At 41.2% G+C, this 17,500-nt stretch overlaps 1 protein-coding gene across 1 annotated transcript in view; it reads right to left on the bottom strand.

Moving 5' to 3' along the window:
- mtch2 (mitochondrial carrier homolog 2) overlaps positions 1–17,500 on the bottom strand; it is a 56,890-nt gene that overhangs the window by 1,943 nt on the left and 37,447 nt on the right. Inside the window, exons 4-11 of the mRNA XM_077711685.1 lie at positions 16,565–16,621; positions 7,600–7,657; positions 7,404–7,455; positions 7,264–7,323; positions 5,047–5,140; positions 4,720–4,767; positions 105–172; positions 1–33 (exon numbers count right to left, since the gene is read on the bottom strand). The exon at positions 1–33 is cut by the window's left edge and continues 43 nt beyond it. Of these exons, the coding sequence (XP_077567811.1) occupies positions 1–33; positions 105–172; positions 4,720–4,767; positions 5,047–5,140; positions 7,264–7,323; positions 7,404–7,455; positions 7,600–7,657; positions 16,565–16,621 (470 nt within the window). The remainder of the gene's footprint in view (positions 34–104; positions 173–4,719; positions 4,768–5,046; positions 5,141–7,263; positions 7,324–7,403; positions 7,456–7,599; positions 7,658–16,564; positions 16,622–17,500) is intronic.

Genomic DNA, 17,500 nt, shown 5'->3' with positions numbered 1-17,500 from the left:
ATTGATGCATAGGGGGGAAGCCCCCCAGTGAGCCTAAGAGAATGAGAAACATAATAGTAGACAAAATTGAAAACTCGGAAAACTGCCTTCCTTTGCTAACTCACCCGCAGTTATTGACAGCCATGATGTTAGACACCAAAACAAAAGGGTATGTGAGCATGCTGGCGAAGAACTGGATAAAGAAAGACAAAACAGCATTTTGTTATGGTAAGTGACACAAATTTTCCCTTTCTAAATATAAGACACCAAGATCACTTGAAACTCTGGAAAGTAGCAAATAAAAATGTTTTAAAAAGCAAACAATCACAATAAGCTACTACTTTTCTTTTGCTGTTCAAAAAACTAATGAAATAGAAGGAAAAAATGATGGTACCCATAATAGGTACACAACCTTTACAAGCAGTCACTAAAATTAAACAATTCTCAAGCTGTCAAAATATAAGTTTGGTGGTGCTTCTCACCATGGCAACAACACAGTCATTATCATTAAAAGAAAAAAAAGTGGAAAAAGAACTGTGCTTTGGATTGCGCCCAAAGAAGAATTGATGAACAGGTGGGTGTTTTTTCCCAGCTTGGCATTGCTGCCTGACACACCTCCTCCAATGCCCACAGGTCAGCTGCAGGGTCATCAGCCAGGAATCACCGTTGATTGATATTTCGCTCCTTTAATCCTGGAACATCTGGTGGTGGAGCAGTGACAGAGATGTCTCCCTGTCAGCCCCTGCAGCGGATAGCGGTTGTCTCCTGCAGCGATTGTTGGGGTTAGCTGGCGTTTCCCTAGCTCCTGTCCTTCTTCCTAGGCCAGAGCCAAAAGCTGTCTTCCTCTGCTTCCTCTGCCAGCTCTTTTATGGCCCTCCTCAGGCTGCCTCCACAAACTCCTGTATCTCTCAGGAGGCGTGTTGTCGAGAGCCCGACGTAGCCTCGGCAGCCAACCTCAACTGAGATAGTGCACTTCCAGCCAATTTTCTGGCACTCAGTTGCCAGATCCAAGTATTTGGCCTTCTTGTATTGGATAACTTTATTTATCCCATATTCGGGAAATTTCATTGTGACAGTAGAAAGAAGGGGGAATGCAGATATACAGAACAGTCGCAAAGGCCGCAGAACAACAAAGCAAAAGCACAAAGTACAAAGCGCTCGAAGGCGGCCTCAACCCCTCCTCCTATGGTAATGTTAGTTCTATGAGGTGCATTGCTCTTGCCTTGGAGGAGCGTAACACAATGTCTGGGAGGAGTGATGTGGTGAGGATCTCCGTGGGAAATCGGAGCTGCCTGTGAGGTCAACCCTCATCTCCCACTCTTGACCATGGGAAAAGGGGCTTATTCTCTCTCTTGGCCTGGTAAATCGAAATCCCCCCCCCCCCCCCCCCCACTCTTGACCATGGGAAAAGGGGCTTATTCTCTCTCTTGGCCTGGTGAATCCCCCCCCCCTCATCTCCCACTCTTGACCATGGGAAAAGGGGCTTATTCTCTCTCTTGGCCTGGTAAATCACCCCCCCCCCCCCCCCCCTCGTGACAAAGTAGGCATGAATCCCCGCTTGTGGTGAATTTTTACTGCTCTGTCGGCGTCTCTCCAGCACTTCAGCTAGTTTCCTCAGGATCTGGTCAAGGTGCCATCTGTAGCACCCCTGAGAAAGTGCAGTCTTGCAGCCTAACAAGATGTGCTGGAGGGTAGCGTTGCAAAGTGTGCTGCACACCTTCCCGAACTATTGGTGGTTACGAGAACATGGAAGCGTGTCGTAGGTTGCGCGAATGAGTAAGCTGATCCTTCCCTGCAGGATGTTCCAAAGGTCGGACCAACTGATGTTTCGGTTGAAAACTCCCTCCCAGGTTGTCCAGCTTCCTTGTCAGCCCTGCGACACGGCCTTCATCCTGTAGCGCTCATTAACACAATCATGCATGTTTGAACCATCTGAGTCGCAATGATTTCTGTAGTAGTGCGTGTTTGAGTGTTAATCTGCGTTCATGCATCCGTATATTCATTCATTGTTCGTATCACTTATCCTAACAAGGGTTGCCTAGGGTTGTTGGAGCCTATTCCTATTCAATTGAGGCAAAAGGCGGGGAATACCCTGTATTGGTGGCCAGTCAATTGCAGGGCATAAGGAGACGGCCCACCATTCATACTTATACTAACACTTTGGGGGAATTTAGTGTTCAACCAGCCTACCATGCATGTTTTTGGGGATGATGGAATACAGTAGACTACCCCAGAAAATAAACCCACGCAAGTCTAGGGAGATCTTTCAAACACCACCCAGGAAAGTGGGAAGCCACCTAAGACTAAACCCTTGACCTCAGAACACTAAAGCCAACACGCTCACCACTCGCCCAGATTCCATATAATAGGTCGCCATTTGTGTAGCCCTCCTAATTTTTCTGTAGTATAAAAAAATACCACCATGTTATTTATTACATTGTAGGAAATTTAGACATTAAAGGCATTGTGATATTTAATGATCCTAAAATGGAAATTGGACAAACTTATATAGTGGTTGTGGGGGCCAGAAAGTGGTGAAGACATTGGGCTCATGATATCAACAACAAACTAGACTGGTGCACAAACATATATGCCCTGTACAAAAGGGGCCAGAGCCGCCTCTACCTATTGAGGAGTCTACGGTCCTTTGGACATTGCTGAGGACTTTCTACGACACTGTGGTGGCATCTACAGTGTTTTATGCAGTGGTCTGTTGGGGATGCGGGAGCACGTAGAGGGACAGGAACAGGCTGAATAAGCTGATCAGGAGGGCCAGCGCTGTTTTGGGCTGTCCTTTGGACTCTGTGGAGGAAGTGGGAGAGCGGAGGGTGCTGACCGGGATGATGTCCATCATGGACAACACCTCCCACCCCCTGCATGAGTCTGTGGAGTCCTTTCAAAGCTCTTTCAGCAATAGACTGTTGCACCCTCATTGCAGGAAGGAGTGCTTTCGCAGATCCTTCCACCCATCAGCTGTCAGACTCTTTAACAAAATAATGGCTGCGTGTTAGGACCTACCGTATGCATGCATGTACATCTATGTGTATATACATACACACATACACACATACACACACATCTCTATCTCTATCTCTATCTCTAGCTCTAGCTCTAGCTCTATCTATCTATCTATCTATCTATCTATCTATCTATCTATCTATCTATCTATCTATCTATCTATCTATCTATCTATCTATCTATCTATCTATCTATCTATCTATCTATCTATCTATGTATGTGTATATGTGTATATGTATGTATATATATATATATATATATATATATATATATATATATATATATATATATATATATATATATATATATATATATATATATATATATATATATATATATATATATATATATATATATATATATATATATATATATATATATATATATATATATATATATATATATATATATATATATATATATATATATATATATATATATATATATATATATATATATATATAGAGAGAGAGAGAGAGAGAGAGATAGATAGATAGATAGATAGATAGATAGATAGATAGATATATATATATATATATATATATATATATATATATATATATATATATATATATATATATATATATATATATATATATATATATATATATATATATTTATATATATATATATATATATACACGTGTATATATATATATATATACGTGTATATATATAGGTGTATATATATATATATATATATAGGTGTATATATATATATATATATATATACGTGTATATATATATATATATACGTGTATATATATAGGTGTATATATATATACGTGTATATATATACGTGTATATATATATACGTGTATATATATACACGTGTATATATATACACGTGTATATATATATATATACGTGTATATATATACGTGTATATATATATACGTGTATATATACGTGTATATATACGTGTATATATACGTATATATATATATACGTGTATATATATACGTGTATATATATACGTGTATATATATACGTGTATATATACATATACACACACACACACACATATATATATATATATATATATATATATATATATATATATATATATATATATATATATATATATATATATATATATATATATATATATATATATATCAGCCACATGGTTATTTATTTTTATATTTATCAATGTATTCATTTTAAATTTGTTTAGGTTATGAAACGGTTATGAACCCCCCCCTGTCCGTCTCTCTATATCTAAATCCGTATAATTTTAGTACTATTAAACACATTTTAGTTATATTAAACCACTATTATGTGTTACTTTGTTAATAGATGGCAAATTAGAAGAAATTTAAAAAAATCCAAATCCAATATCCTATTTTTGTTTCTTTCCTCAGAGGATTGGAACAAATTAATTTGTTTTTAGTTCATTTCAACGGGAAACGTTCCTTCGAGTCACGAAAATATTGACATACGACTCAGTCCCGGAACAAATTAACCAACGAACATACATATCCATAAATGTATATACGCACCATATTTTTAATGCTGAAATAACCAAAAAATTGGAATTCATTTTTTTAAATCATATATTTTTGCCACATCACCTGCCACTAGTCATAACTCTCAAAAACGGGCTGAGCTATGAAGCTCAAATTTAAATAATTTCATGTGACATTTTAAGGCACGAATATGATTGCAAAATCAAGCCAATTAAAAAAATATCATTACCCATTGGATAATGGGTTAACTTACCCCTGTCACAGCTTGAGAGCAGTTTTTGATTTCTCCAGTGTGGCTCATCTGCAGACAGAAAAATAAAACTTAATATGTAACAAAATCTACCTAAATATACACATTTTCAAGTCCCTCCCTCTCTCTCTCACTCTCCCCCTCTCCCACTCCCTCTCTCTCACTCGCTCTCATTCACTTTCACTCTCTCTCTCTCATTCTCTCAAGCCACTCTCTCACTCTCACTCACTCTCTCTCCAAATGTTTTTCTGTCTGTGATTTACCAACATCCAGAGAAAACTGGATACTGTACTTGGACTTTAAATAAAACCATCATAAAACAAAACATACCGTATCATCGATAGCATAAGTGTTGATAAAATGAGCTAGCAGGTTACAAATCCAGAGGGCGAAGATATCTCCAAGGAGACGGGGGATCAATCCCCTATGAGAAAAAAAGTCAAAGTATTTTGAGAAGTATTGTGGGGGATAAAACAAAGTAAAACAGGAATCAGCAAACTTCATTTAACAATTTTATTTGTATACTTTGAGATGGTAAACTGTTCTCTGTTCATGTACGGATTGAATTTGGCCCCAAGCTTGATGTTGATTGAATAAAATGATCAATCCTGACCAAAAAGTATATGGCAATATTTATGCTTCATTCTCTAAATATATGTCAAATATTTTGCTATCTTTTGATTTTGTGGAAGTTTTGCGCAGTGGTGGACCGTCAGTGCCTGCAAGGCCTTCTCTGCTGGCCTAAAAAAAACTTCTGAATCACAGACTGATGTTAATTATGTTTTGCCCATGAATACTTAATTCCAAATCGTCGGTCAGTTTCCTTTAATCACTTTTCCCCTGATTGCGCTGATTCCAGATGTGCGTTTTCATATTTAAGCAACTAATCAATCACATTTGTTACACTTGTCATATGAATCCTTGATTTTTAAACTTTTAATGAATTTGTAAAAAATAAACCTAACCCAATATGATAAAGCAATTTGGATGGGGCTTTAAAGGCCCCATATCATATTCTTCCAACCAAGAAAATTATAGAATTTTGTGAGAGTATTCAAAAATCGATCAAGACATAGTCCATAAGTATTAAAATAGTACAAAAAAATGTTTCATGTAATGTTGATGTCAACTTTCTTATAAAACTATGCAGAGAGGGAGCCAGTAGAGGGAGTATGCCTCAACGGAAAAGTAGTATGTAGACTTCACCGCGGATGCTGTGGCACCGTATCACAGCCCATGTGACTCGGAAAAGGACAGACACATCTTGGGCTGCATTCACATTGGCTCTCTTGAATGGTAAACATCTTACATATTTTTACCACCCCTTGATTTTACAAACATACTTTGCAATTGAAAATTTAATGTTTCATTATTTTAAATTGAAACCGGAATTTTCATTGGTGCACATTCAGCAACCCTGTTTGGGGCAAAAACGCTAAAGCCGAGTTGTTTTTGTTCAAATTCCAGTGACGGTGGAATTTAGCCCACATGCTAACCATCTTAGACATGTATAATTTACTGCAATTTAGCCCCAAAAACAATCTAACTCATTGGTCACGCGTGATTTGTCACTTGGTCAAAGAAGTCTTGAGAAAATATTCGAAATAAAAAAACAAAAACAATGCACTACTGAAGAGCTTTTACTACCTTGATTGTGTCCAATATAATACGTTAATCCCTAAATTAGAGGAAAAAACATTAAGGCTTGTATCGGCAGTATACTAGTTCCCATTTCCTGTACAAAAAAAACTGACACACTGTAGTGAAACTAAATGGAAAAGGACGGAGTTTGCTAGTATGCCGTATGTTTGAGACTTGACACAGTAATACGGCAATATTTTTCATTGATTCATTCATTCATTTTTGAGCTGCTTTATCTTTATTAGGTCACAGGGGGTGCTGGAGGCGGGGGACACCCTGAATCGGTGGTCAGCCGGTCGCAAGGCACAAGGATACGGACAACCATGCACGCTGACATCCATACCTAGGGGTGATTTAGAGTGACCAATTAGCCTAGAATCCAAGTTTTTGGAACGTGGGAGGAAACCCATGCAGGCCCGGGGACAACATGCTAACTCCACACAGGTGGACAGAGCTGGATTTGACTCAGGACCCCAGACCTGTGAGGCCGACGCATTAACCACTTATCCGACGCCAATATTTTTCTTAACAGGAAAATGAGATTAAAGATATATTTTTTTGACGCTTTTTGGTTTATTTAACAAAGAAAAAGACCAAGGGTTATGGTTCAGCTAACTCCCAACTTTCAAAATCAGTTAAATACCATCCCACGTGATTTGGCCCTTTTAAAAATAATGAGGGAAAATGTATGGTGATGATTGCTGCCTACAATGTATTTACCGTATTTTCCGGAGTACACATTTTAGATGGCACCGGCTATAAATTGCAACATATAAAAGTAAAAGACATGGAAAAAAACAACTGATATTTTTAATCCGGAAAATACTGCACTTTTGTCTCTGTGATATCTCAGGGTTAAAGAGATGACATTTATTTATCTACTACTTGAGTGAAGAATAAACATACGCGAAGAACCCCAGCATGCCTTCTTCTCTGTAGATGGTGATGATGGAATCAAATACTCCGCTAAAAAAAGAGATTCAGATTATTTTCCAAATAATACAGCCACTAGTTTCTCAAAATTCCAGAATGCATGAAAATTGTACCTGTATTTTGTTTCTCTTCCAATAAACTGCACCATACAACGCAATGTAACCACTGAAATACAATTTAGATAACATGAACGTGACAAATAAAATGAATCTCAATTTTCTTTAATATGATAATAAATTGTTCTAACAAATATACAGTTTATGAAAGCAACCAAGTATAGTATATATTAATAAAGACAAAACAACTTACCGTGAAAAGGATGAGTGACAATGGTGGCAAATGAACGAGCTATCATCTCTTTGTTTGTCTGAAGAAGAAATGTACAAATCAAACATTTTAAACCTTGGGTAATGATTGACACTAGTGCCCAAAATGAAAATCATATTGTAATTTTTTGACACCTTCAATCACCAATTTTATTTTCTTCCCAAAATGGCGCCGTTCAAACCAGTCCTCAATCGTATTGTGTTTTTATGGCTTTTTTCAATCTTTTGTTTTAACAGTTTATCATTATATTAATAAACTTTACTTAACTTGATAAATTACTTTAGTTTATATTCCATACTTGAATGTTTTACGACTTTACTTTCAAGACTCGACTTTGAGATTCCACAAATGGTGCGAGAGGCAGTCATTGTTCTATTAGTCTAGTTTATCTCTGCAAATTCTGGACATTTTTAGAATCATTCAGCCTCAGCTGTTTTACACAAGGGATTAGATGTTAGCGCTACACAACACCTGGATGCCCCTGGACATCCCTGCGGAGTTAAAGAGGATGAGAAGAGGATGCATTGCTGGATGAAAATGTAAGGAGACAACGCGACACTTTCCACATTTCATCTATTTTTTTGGGGGAACGTAAGATCTCTCCCCAATAAGATGGAAGAGCTAACGGCGCTTACCAAACTACAACGAGATTATCGAGAATGCTGTATTATGTGCTTCACAAAGATCTGACTGAATGAACTAACACTAGATTCTCTCGTCTCGTTGGATGGTTGTCAGCCGGTGAGGGCGGACAGAAAAGCTGAGGAGAGCGGTAAGAAGAAAGGTGGGGGACTAGCCGTTTTTATTAATAACAGACCGTGAAGCCCCAGGTAGAAGACGCAAGGTAGAAGAGGCAATGCTTCTGACCATCTGATAGGTCTGAAAATACAACTTCAGGAGCAGGTTAGGAACGAGTGAGATCAATTTAAATAGGAAATAGGTTTATTACCGGACTGCAGGATGGTTGGAGAATGCTCCGACAGCTGTGAACCTCAAACAACCTACCTTCCTCGCAATTCTCTCTGAATGAAAAGAGCTCAGTCTTTTTATAGGGACTAAAGGGCAATATTTCTAAGACAGTGTTGTAGGACAGAGCTTATGTAAACAAAACTTTGGGCAAATATGGTTAGACATTAGCAGGTTTAAGTTGTATCCAAACACGATATTTTTATAGCACACACAAACTGCCGCAGCCTATCTTATATTGCGCGTTTCGAACAAACAGTTCCAAAATGAGTTGGCCATATTCCACAATACAAGGAAACAATTGCAAGGCCAGCTAGTTAGCTATCTTCCAATTCGTAGTGCGAACAAACAATTGCAAGGTCAGCTAGTTGGCTTGTCCTACATTCCACTGTCCTAAAAAACAATTGTAAAACCAGTTTGGCCACATTGGCTGGACATGAACAAACAATTATTAAACCATTTGGCAGGTCTACCCCAATACCATCGTGGGATAGGATGGAAGAGCTGTCGGCGCTTACCAGCAACCCGAGTCGAGGAGTTCTGCCCTGCTGCTGTTTTCTTCAGCTTCAGAATCCTGAGGAACTGTGCGGATAAGCTTAGAAGAGCGACTCTGCATATTCTCCACCTCGGTCACAGTCTGCAGAAGTACTCCATCTCGTGGAACACTTACTGTGTGTTGTTCCAGTTTTCGTCCAACTTTACAACGTCTTTTTGAGTCCGATTTAGCTACCCCAACCAAAATGGCGGTTTAAGCGGCAGCTCCGTCCACTCTTGCTCGTTTTGTGTTTTTGCTGTCTGAATGTTTTGATGATTCCATTTACTTTAATTTGCTTTGTACTTTGTGCTTTTGCTTTGCTGTTCTGTCTAATCATCCCCTTGCTACGGCCACAATGTAATTTCCCGAATACGGGATGAATAAAGTTATCCAATCCAATTACGGTGAAGGAGAAACTTTGCACTGGAGATATCAACCTAGTAGCTGTTACCATCAGGCCGTTTTACATCCCCGGGAGTTCTCGCACGTTATCGTGATAACTGCGTATATATCTCGCGAGATGCTTCATGCTACGGTGTCGCGGCTGCAGACGTCACACCCACCCTCCTTCTTATCTCTGGTGATTTTAACTATGCTTCCTTGGCTTCAACTCTCGCCACCTTCACTCAGTATGTGAAGTGCAATACCAGGGAACACAAAACTCTGGACCTGCCGTATGGCAACACAAAGGAGGCATACAGCTCAGTTCCCCTCCCCCACTGGGCCGCTCAGACAACGACCTGGTCCGTCTGATCCCCATCTACATCTCTGTGGTGAGGGGAAAAACCAACTCTCTGCATCACAGATTATATAAACTTGTGTTGAGAACACTGTACCCTTTAAGAAGGAAGGTCTGTTCTTTCTCCAACAATAAGCCGTGGGTTAACCGGGATTTAAGGGACCTTCTGAACAAAAAGAAGAGTGCTTTTGAGTCTGGGGAGAAGGAGAGTCTGAAAATGGTCCATAAGGAACTGAAGAGAGAGATAAGGAAGGGAAAGAACATCTATAAGAGGAAGCTAGAAAACCAACTCCAGAGAGGTTTGGAGGGGCTTGAGGACCATTCCGGGCCCGCTTTGAGACTGACAAATCAGACCCAGTCTCAACACCCCCACCACCAACCTGCAGCAATACACTGAAGTTCCGGGAACAGGAAGTGAGACTGGTAATGCGGTCTGTGAACACCAGGAAGGCTGCTGGCCCAGACGGAGTACCTGGGAAGGTGCTCAAAGCCTGTGCTAACCAGCTGGCTGGAGTCTTCAAAAAATGTTCAATTGTTCCCTGCAACAATCCATTATCCCATCCGGCCTGAAATCGGCCACCATTATCCCTGTCCCCAAAAAGCCAACTATTGACAGCAGGAATGATTATAGGCCTTTTGCACTCACGCCTGTGATTTGTGAAGTGCTTTGAAAAGTTGGTAGCCCGCCATATCAGGAATATAATCCCTCCCTCAGTTTACCCTCACCAGTTTGCTTATAGAGAAAACAGGTACACTGAGAATGCTACCGCTATTGCTCTACATACAGCACTGAACAGTGAGTGATGAAGTGGATAAAGTGTTTCAGAAAATGAATGAAAAAATCTATGAATATAACATCTTCATAAATGCCATTAGAATATGCACAAAACCGACATAAATTTTACCTTATTTTACACATCTGTCTCCTCACTTCTCATTCTCTTTCAAAAGAATTTTTTGCTTAACGTGTCACTTGAGTCAAGTCTGCATTTGCGTATATGCAAGATTTTTCCATAATTTTGCTCTGATTTATTTAATAAGGGATAGCACATATTAATGAACATGTTTATATTCATGTTAATGAACATATACATGTAAGATTGTAGCTGAGGGCTAATTTCCATTTATAGTCCATTGTGTAGGTTGAAGACAAACGATCACACATACTAGACACACATACTCGCACACACGCAACCACACAGACAGCAGATTTAGACAGTTCTCACCCCATTTCCACTGCTTGTTCTTCGATTTAAACAGTAAATTAAAAAGGTGTATTAAAAAATAATTAAAAAAACATAGAAGGGCTGTAAAAAGAGAAAAACAAGAGTGGACAGAGCTACTGCCACTGGCTGCCGCTTGAATGGTGCCATCACAGAGCCGGACGAAAATGTCAGGAGAAAAAGCGACGCTTCAGATCCAGCATTCCATCTATTATTATGGGGAACGTAAGATCTCTCCCCAACAAGATGGAAAAGCTAACGGCGCTGACCAAACAACAAGGACAATATCGGAGCACCTGCATTATCTGCTTCACGGAGACCTGGCTGGATGAGCGAATACCAGACTCTCTCATCTCCTTGGATGGCTTTCAGCTGGTGAGGGCGGACAGGGACGCTGAGGAGAGCGGTGGGAAGAAAGGTGGGGGACTAGCTGTCTTTATTAACAGTAGATGGTGCAGTCCTGGGCATATTACTGTGAAGGAGCAATTTTGCACTCGAGATATCGAGTTAGTAGCTGTTAGCATCAGGCCGTTTTACATGCCCCGGAAGTTCCCGCACGTCATCATAATAACTGTGTATATACCTCCTTCAGCCGATGCGGCAGTGGCTCGTGAGCTGCTCCACTCTACTCTGTCCCGGCTACAGACTTCACACCCCCAGTCTCTCCTTCTTATCTCTGGTGATTTTAACCATGCTCCCTTGACTTCGACTCTCCCCACCTTCACTCAGTATGTGAAGTGCTGCACCAGGGAACAAAAAACTCTGGACCTGCTGTATGCCAACACAAAGGAGGCATACAGCTCAGTCCCCCTTCCCCCACTGGGCCGCTCAGACCACAACCTGGTCCTTCTGATCCCCACCTACATCCCTATGGTGAGGAAAATAAAACCTACCACGAGGATCATACAAAGATGGACCGAGGAGACCAGCATGGTACTGAGGGACTGTTTCGAGACAACTGACTGGGAGGTGCTGTGCAAATCACATGGGGAAGACATCGACAGCTTGACCCACTGCATCACAGATTACATTAACTTCTGGGTGAAGAACATCGTACCCTCCAAGAAGGTCCGTTGTTACTCCAACAATAAGCCGTGGGTCACCAGGGATCTAAGGGCCTTCCTGAACAAGAAGAAGAGGGCTTTTAGATCTGGGGAAAAGGAGAGTCTCAAAACGGTCCAGAAGGAGCTGAAGAGAGAGATAAGGAGGGGAAAGACCAGCTACAGCAGGAGGCTAGAGAAGCAACTCCAAAGAGGCAACACCAAAGAGGTCTGGAGGAGCTTGAGGACCATCTCGGGCCATGGAGGTAACAGTGGGAGAGGCCCGGAGTCCGGTGACGGGGAGTGGGCCAATGAAACTGAATCAGTTCTTTAACAGATTCAGCCCTGCCCCTGCTCCCCTGACCCCCCAGACCAGAAGCAACTCTCCCCCCTCGTTCTCCCCCCCCCCCCCTTCCTCCCCCTCTTCCACCGGTCACCGCATCACTGTCAATCAGGTGACAAAACAACTAAAGAAGATCGAGACAAGGAAGGCTACCGGTCCAGACGGCCTCAGCTCCAGACTACTGAGAGAGTGTGCGGATCAGCTTGGCACAGTGATTCTGCATATTTTCAACCTTAGTCTCAGTCTGCAGAAGGTCCCCACCTAGTGGAAAACTTCCTGCGTGGTCCCAGTGCCAAAGACTGCGAACCCCAGGGAGCCAAACCACTTCAGGCCGGTAGCACTAACCTCTCACCTGATCAAGACACTGGAGAGGATCATCCTCAACCACCTGAGCCCCCTGATGAATGCAGAGCTGGACCCTCTGCAGTTCGCCTATCGTCCAGGCATTGGTGTGGAAGATGCTACCACCTACCTGATGCACAGGTCTCTTTCACACCTAGAGAGAACTCGGGAAGCACGGTGAGAATGATGTTTTTTTTGACCTCTCCAGTGCATTCAACACCATTCAGCCGGTCCTTCTGAGAGGGAAACTGGAGGTGGCCGGAGTAGGGAACCACCTAGCCGCATGGATCATCGACTTCCTCACCGACAGACCACAATATGTGAGACTCCAGGACTGTACGTCTGATGTGGTAACTTGCAGCACGGGGGCCCCACAGGCCACAGTGCTTTCCCCACTCCTCTTCTCCCTCTACACTTCAGACTTTAAACATAATACAGACACCTGCCACCTCCAGAAATTCTCTGATGACACCGCCATTGTTGGACGAGTGACTGACGGGAACGACCTGGAGTACAGGGGAGTCATCACAGCCTTTGTCGACTGGTGTAGGCAAAACCACCTGCACATCAACACCAGTAAAACAAAGGAAATGGTCGTTGACTTTCGGAGGACACCTCAACAGACCACTCAGGTGAACATCCAGGGTAAAAACATTGAAATCGTGGAGAATTTGAAGTACCAGGGTGTTCACCTCAACAGCAAACTAGACTGGTCCACAAACATAGATGCCCTGTACAGAAGGGGCCAGAGCCGCCTCTACCTGTTGAGGAGCCTACGGTCCTTTGGAGGGTGCAGGTCACTGCTGAGGACCTTCTATGACACTGTGGTGGCATCTACCGTGTTTTATGCAGTGGTCTGTTGGGGAAGTGGGAGCACGGAGAGGGACAGGAACAGGCTGAACAAGCTGATCAGGAGGGCCAGCTCTGTTCTGGGCTGTCCTTTGGACTCTGTGGAGGAAGTGGGAGAGCAGAGGATGCTGACCAGGATGAGGTCCATCATGGACAATACCTCCCACCCCCTGCACGAGTCGGTGGAGTCCCTTCGAAGCACTTTTAGCAGTAGACTGCGGAACCCTCACTGCAGGAAGGAGCGCTTCCGCAGTTCCTCCCTCCCATCAGCTGTCAGGCTCTTTAACCAAAAAAAGGCTGTGGGTTAGGACCTACTGAATTCTCATATAGTATACATGTGCTTTTATATATATGTATGTGTAAGAATATATACATTTCAGCAACACGGTTACTTATTTATATATTTATTGATGTATTTATTTATTGACTTACTATTAACTACCTATTTGTGTAAAATGCCTTTCCTATTTCTGTATCCTCACCGTCTTCCTACTGCAACAAGGACATTTCCCAAATACGGGATGAATAAAGTTATCCAATCCAATCCAAAAGGGGGGGAAAAAACAAAGTTTGGATTATATTTTGTGCGCGACATACAAATGGTGCTGCGCAGAAAAGACGAAAGTAGTGCACAATTGCGCACGCGCACAGCTTAGAGGTAATTTTGCCTTCCAGTCAGTGGTCTCAAAACAGTCCCTTAGTACCATGCTGGTTGTTCTCCTTGGTCCTTCTTTGTATGATCCTCATGGTTGGGATTTTTTTCCTTACCATTGGGACGTAGATGGGGATCAGACGGAATCGGTTGCGGTCTGAGCGACGCAGTGGGGGCGGGGCAGAGGGCCTGAGCTGTATGCCTCTTTTGTGTTGGCATATAGCAGATCTAGTTTTTTTTGTTCCCTGGTGTGACACAAGCGGGGAGAGTAGAAGCCAAGGAATCATGGTTAAATTCACCAGAGATAAGAAGGAGACTGGGGGTGTGACATCTGCAGCCGCGACACAGTATCGTGAAGCAGCTCTCGAACGACTGCCACATCGGCAGAAGGAGGTATATGTGCAGTTATTGCGATGTTGTGTGAGAACTCCCGGGGGATGTAAAACGACCTGCTGCTTACAGCTACTAGTTCGATATCTCGAATGCAAGGTTGCTTCTTCACCATAATATGCCCGGGCTTACACCATCTGGAATTACTGAAAACAACTCCCTTTCTTCCTACCGCTCTCTTTTGCATTTCTGCCCGCCCTCACAAGCTGAAAACCATCCAAGGAGACGAGACACACCGGTGTTAGTGTGAAGTTGCGTAAAACAATAACAAGTGCATTTCAAAGGACATACATATTCCCTATTGGCCCTATGACAAATTTGCAGCCGAACAGTGACACTTAGTGACACCTATGATGGTGGTGACACTGATGATTGTAATATGGATTGAAGGTCCCTATGACATTTAACGGTGACACGGATTGAAAGATTATATGCAAGGATTCGTGACATACACATTCTCTATGACAAAGAACAACCTGTCAATAATCATAATCGATGTCTTTAACATGTCTCAGTGACTGTTGTACCTTTTTCACGACATCAATGCTGAAACTTAATAAAAGCGCGACTTGGGACTTGGAAGGAGAGAGTTCGGGGAGCTGAGCGCGAGTCCATGGACTCGCGCCTCCGACATTTCCCAGCTGCGCGGTCGCTTTAAATATAATACAGTCTCATGCCTTGTTTTTCTTTTGTGCACGGTTGGTAAGTATGGGGATCTGTAACTTCAGACCCAACAGTTAGTTAATTCAGTCAGGTCTCCGTGAAGCACATTATTCAGTATTTCCGATAATGCCGTTATAGTTTGGTAAACACCGTTAGCTTTTTTATCTTATTGGGAAGAGATCTTATGTTCCGCATAAGTCTTGAATGTGAAGTCGTAAAACATGGAGTATAAAATATAAAGTAAAGTAAGATGTAAAGTATTAAAAGACTATAAAACGTAAAAATAAAAAGAGAAAAAGCTGTAAAAACACAGAATAAGAGTGAAGACTTAGGGAGCTAAAGCAACTGGCTGCCGCTTGAACGGCGTCATTTTGGAAAAAAAATCTACCATGCATTACATCAAGAAAGAGGCGAACATTTAGAAAACGGCAGCCATAAACGTTTTCAAGAACACGAAGCAAGTGGTAACCACTAGGAACAAAAACATTTAAGATTGAGAATTCCCGGTTTGTCAGATTCTCGAAAGTGAGTTCAAAATACATACAAAGCTGGAATAGGCTCGGCATAGTCTCTCTCTATGCAAAATGTAATTCAAAGAGAACCGGAAAAGGCAAGACAAAGTCCTCATTTATTCGTCACATCCTTTTTCTCCGGTGAAATTTCACTTCTATAAGGCTGAGTGCCACCCAACTCAGCGCTAAAGAAGCAGTGCCCTGACTCCCGCCATTTTTTTTCATCTCCTGTCCCCCACTTGCGCATTTCAGCGTAAATTTTGAATTTATCAAGAACATTTTTGATCTAGATACTTATATAAAAGCGATGTACTGAAACTGCGAATATTGAAGCCCGGAAAAGGTGAAGGATGACAGTACTATCATCTGAGGACATCTACCAAATACAAGATATGCACCAAGGATGTGATATCATGAGTGTTTTGTAGTTGTTTCTGAGGCGTGTTTGTGTTGAATCGTGCAACAAAGCGAATTGTAACTAGCTATCTTGTATGCTAAAGGACAAAACATAGGAAGAGTGAGCGATTGATTTAAGTTTCCAACGCTAAGCTTTCTAGGTTATCAGCAAGTAAAAAAAAAATGAAAATCCAGTAGCAAGTTAGCACTAACAGGCTGAATTACTTATCAACTGATATCTTTAAGACTTTCCAATTCAGCGTGATCATGTCTTTAGGCAATCTTGGTGGAATATACCTCATTAACAACATGTTGTAAAGCTCCATCCACATCTTTCTTCTGGCCTCCCAGAACCTATAAAAGGGAGTAAAGGCAACAGTCACTAAACAAACCATATGTAAAAAATGCACTTCCATTACTAATAAAATTGGATTAAAACCTACATAGACACTAAATGAACATGTTTAATCTAATACTTCTAACACATTACACTTAAATTTCACTTAATGTTTTTATGCAACTATTTTGGAAACGTACCAAATTTCCAATTTAAATGCATTGAAATTCACACCATTGCTATGGCTTTCATTATCTTTATTCAACTGCACTGTAAATGAAATGAATTCGGTAACACGAGTGCATTGTGAATCGGACAGAGAAGCAGTCTTCCATCAGTCAGATGTTTGGAAAAGACTCAGGCAAAAAAGAAATACGACATAAAGCAACGACAGCAAAAATGAACTTTCCGGCGTTTTTACTTGGCCTCCACTCTGGTTAAGCACCAAGCTATAATAATACCAAACAATGTTGCGGATAGTTCACCAGTGTTCACCCTAAGTACTGATGGCAGCAATGATAGCAGCGAAAAATATTTTCCAGTGGTACTCCAGTGGACATCCAGAAACTGGATTAATTAGCCAGCCCCTGTTATCTGTACCAGTTACTAAGGAGGGTTCAGCTACAGGTGAGAATAACTTTAAAACGGTGAAAGAAGAACTGAACAAATTTGGATTGAAATAGAACTGCATTGTCTTTGGTACTGAACCAGTGGAAAAACTTGTTTTAATGTGGTGGAAATTTGAATTTGCAAATAAATCACGAACAAATTATACTTTGTTCACCCTTTATACTTATTTTCATTATGCTGTACATTTTCAATATTCTGCAAAAACACAATATTTCAAATAATGTAAAAACATGATAATAACAGTTTGATTCAAATGTTCTACGCTT

This window comes from Stigmatopora nigra, unplaced genomic scaffold (assembly GCF_051989575.1).
Source record: "Stigmatopora nigra isolate UIUO_SnigA unplaced genomic scaffold, RoL_Snig_1.1 HiC_scaffold_27, whole genome shotgun sequence".
Taxonomy (NCBI): Eukaryota; Metazoa; Chordata; class Actinopteri; order Syngnathiformes; family Syngnathidae; genus Stigmatopora; species Stigmatopora nigra.
The sequence above is the reverse complement of the archived record's forward strand: the minus strand, read 5'-3'. Positions and strand labels throughout refer to the sequence as shown.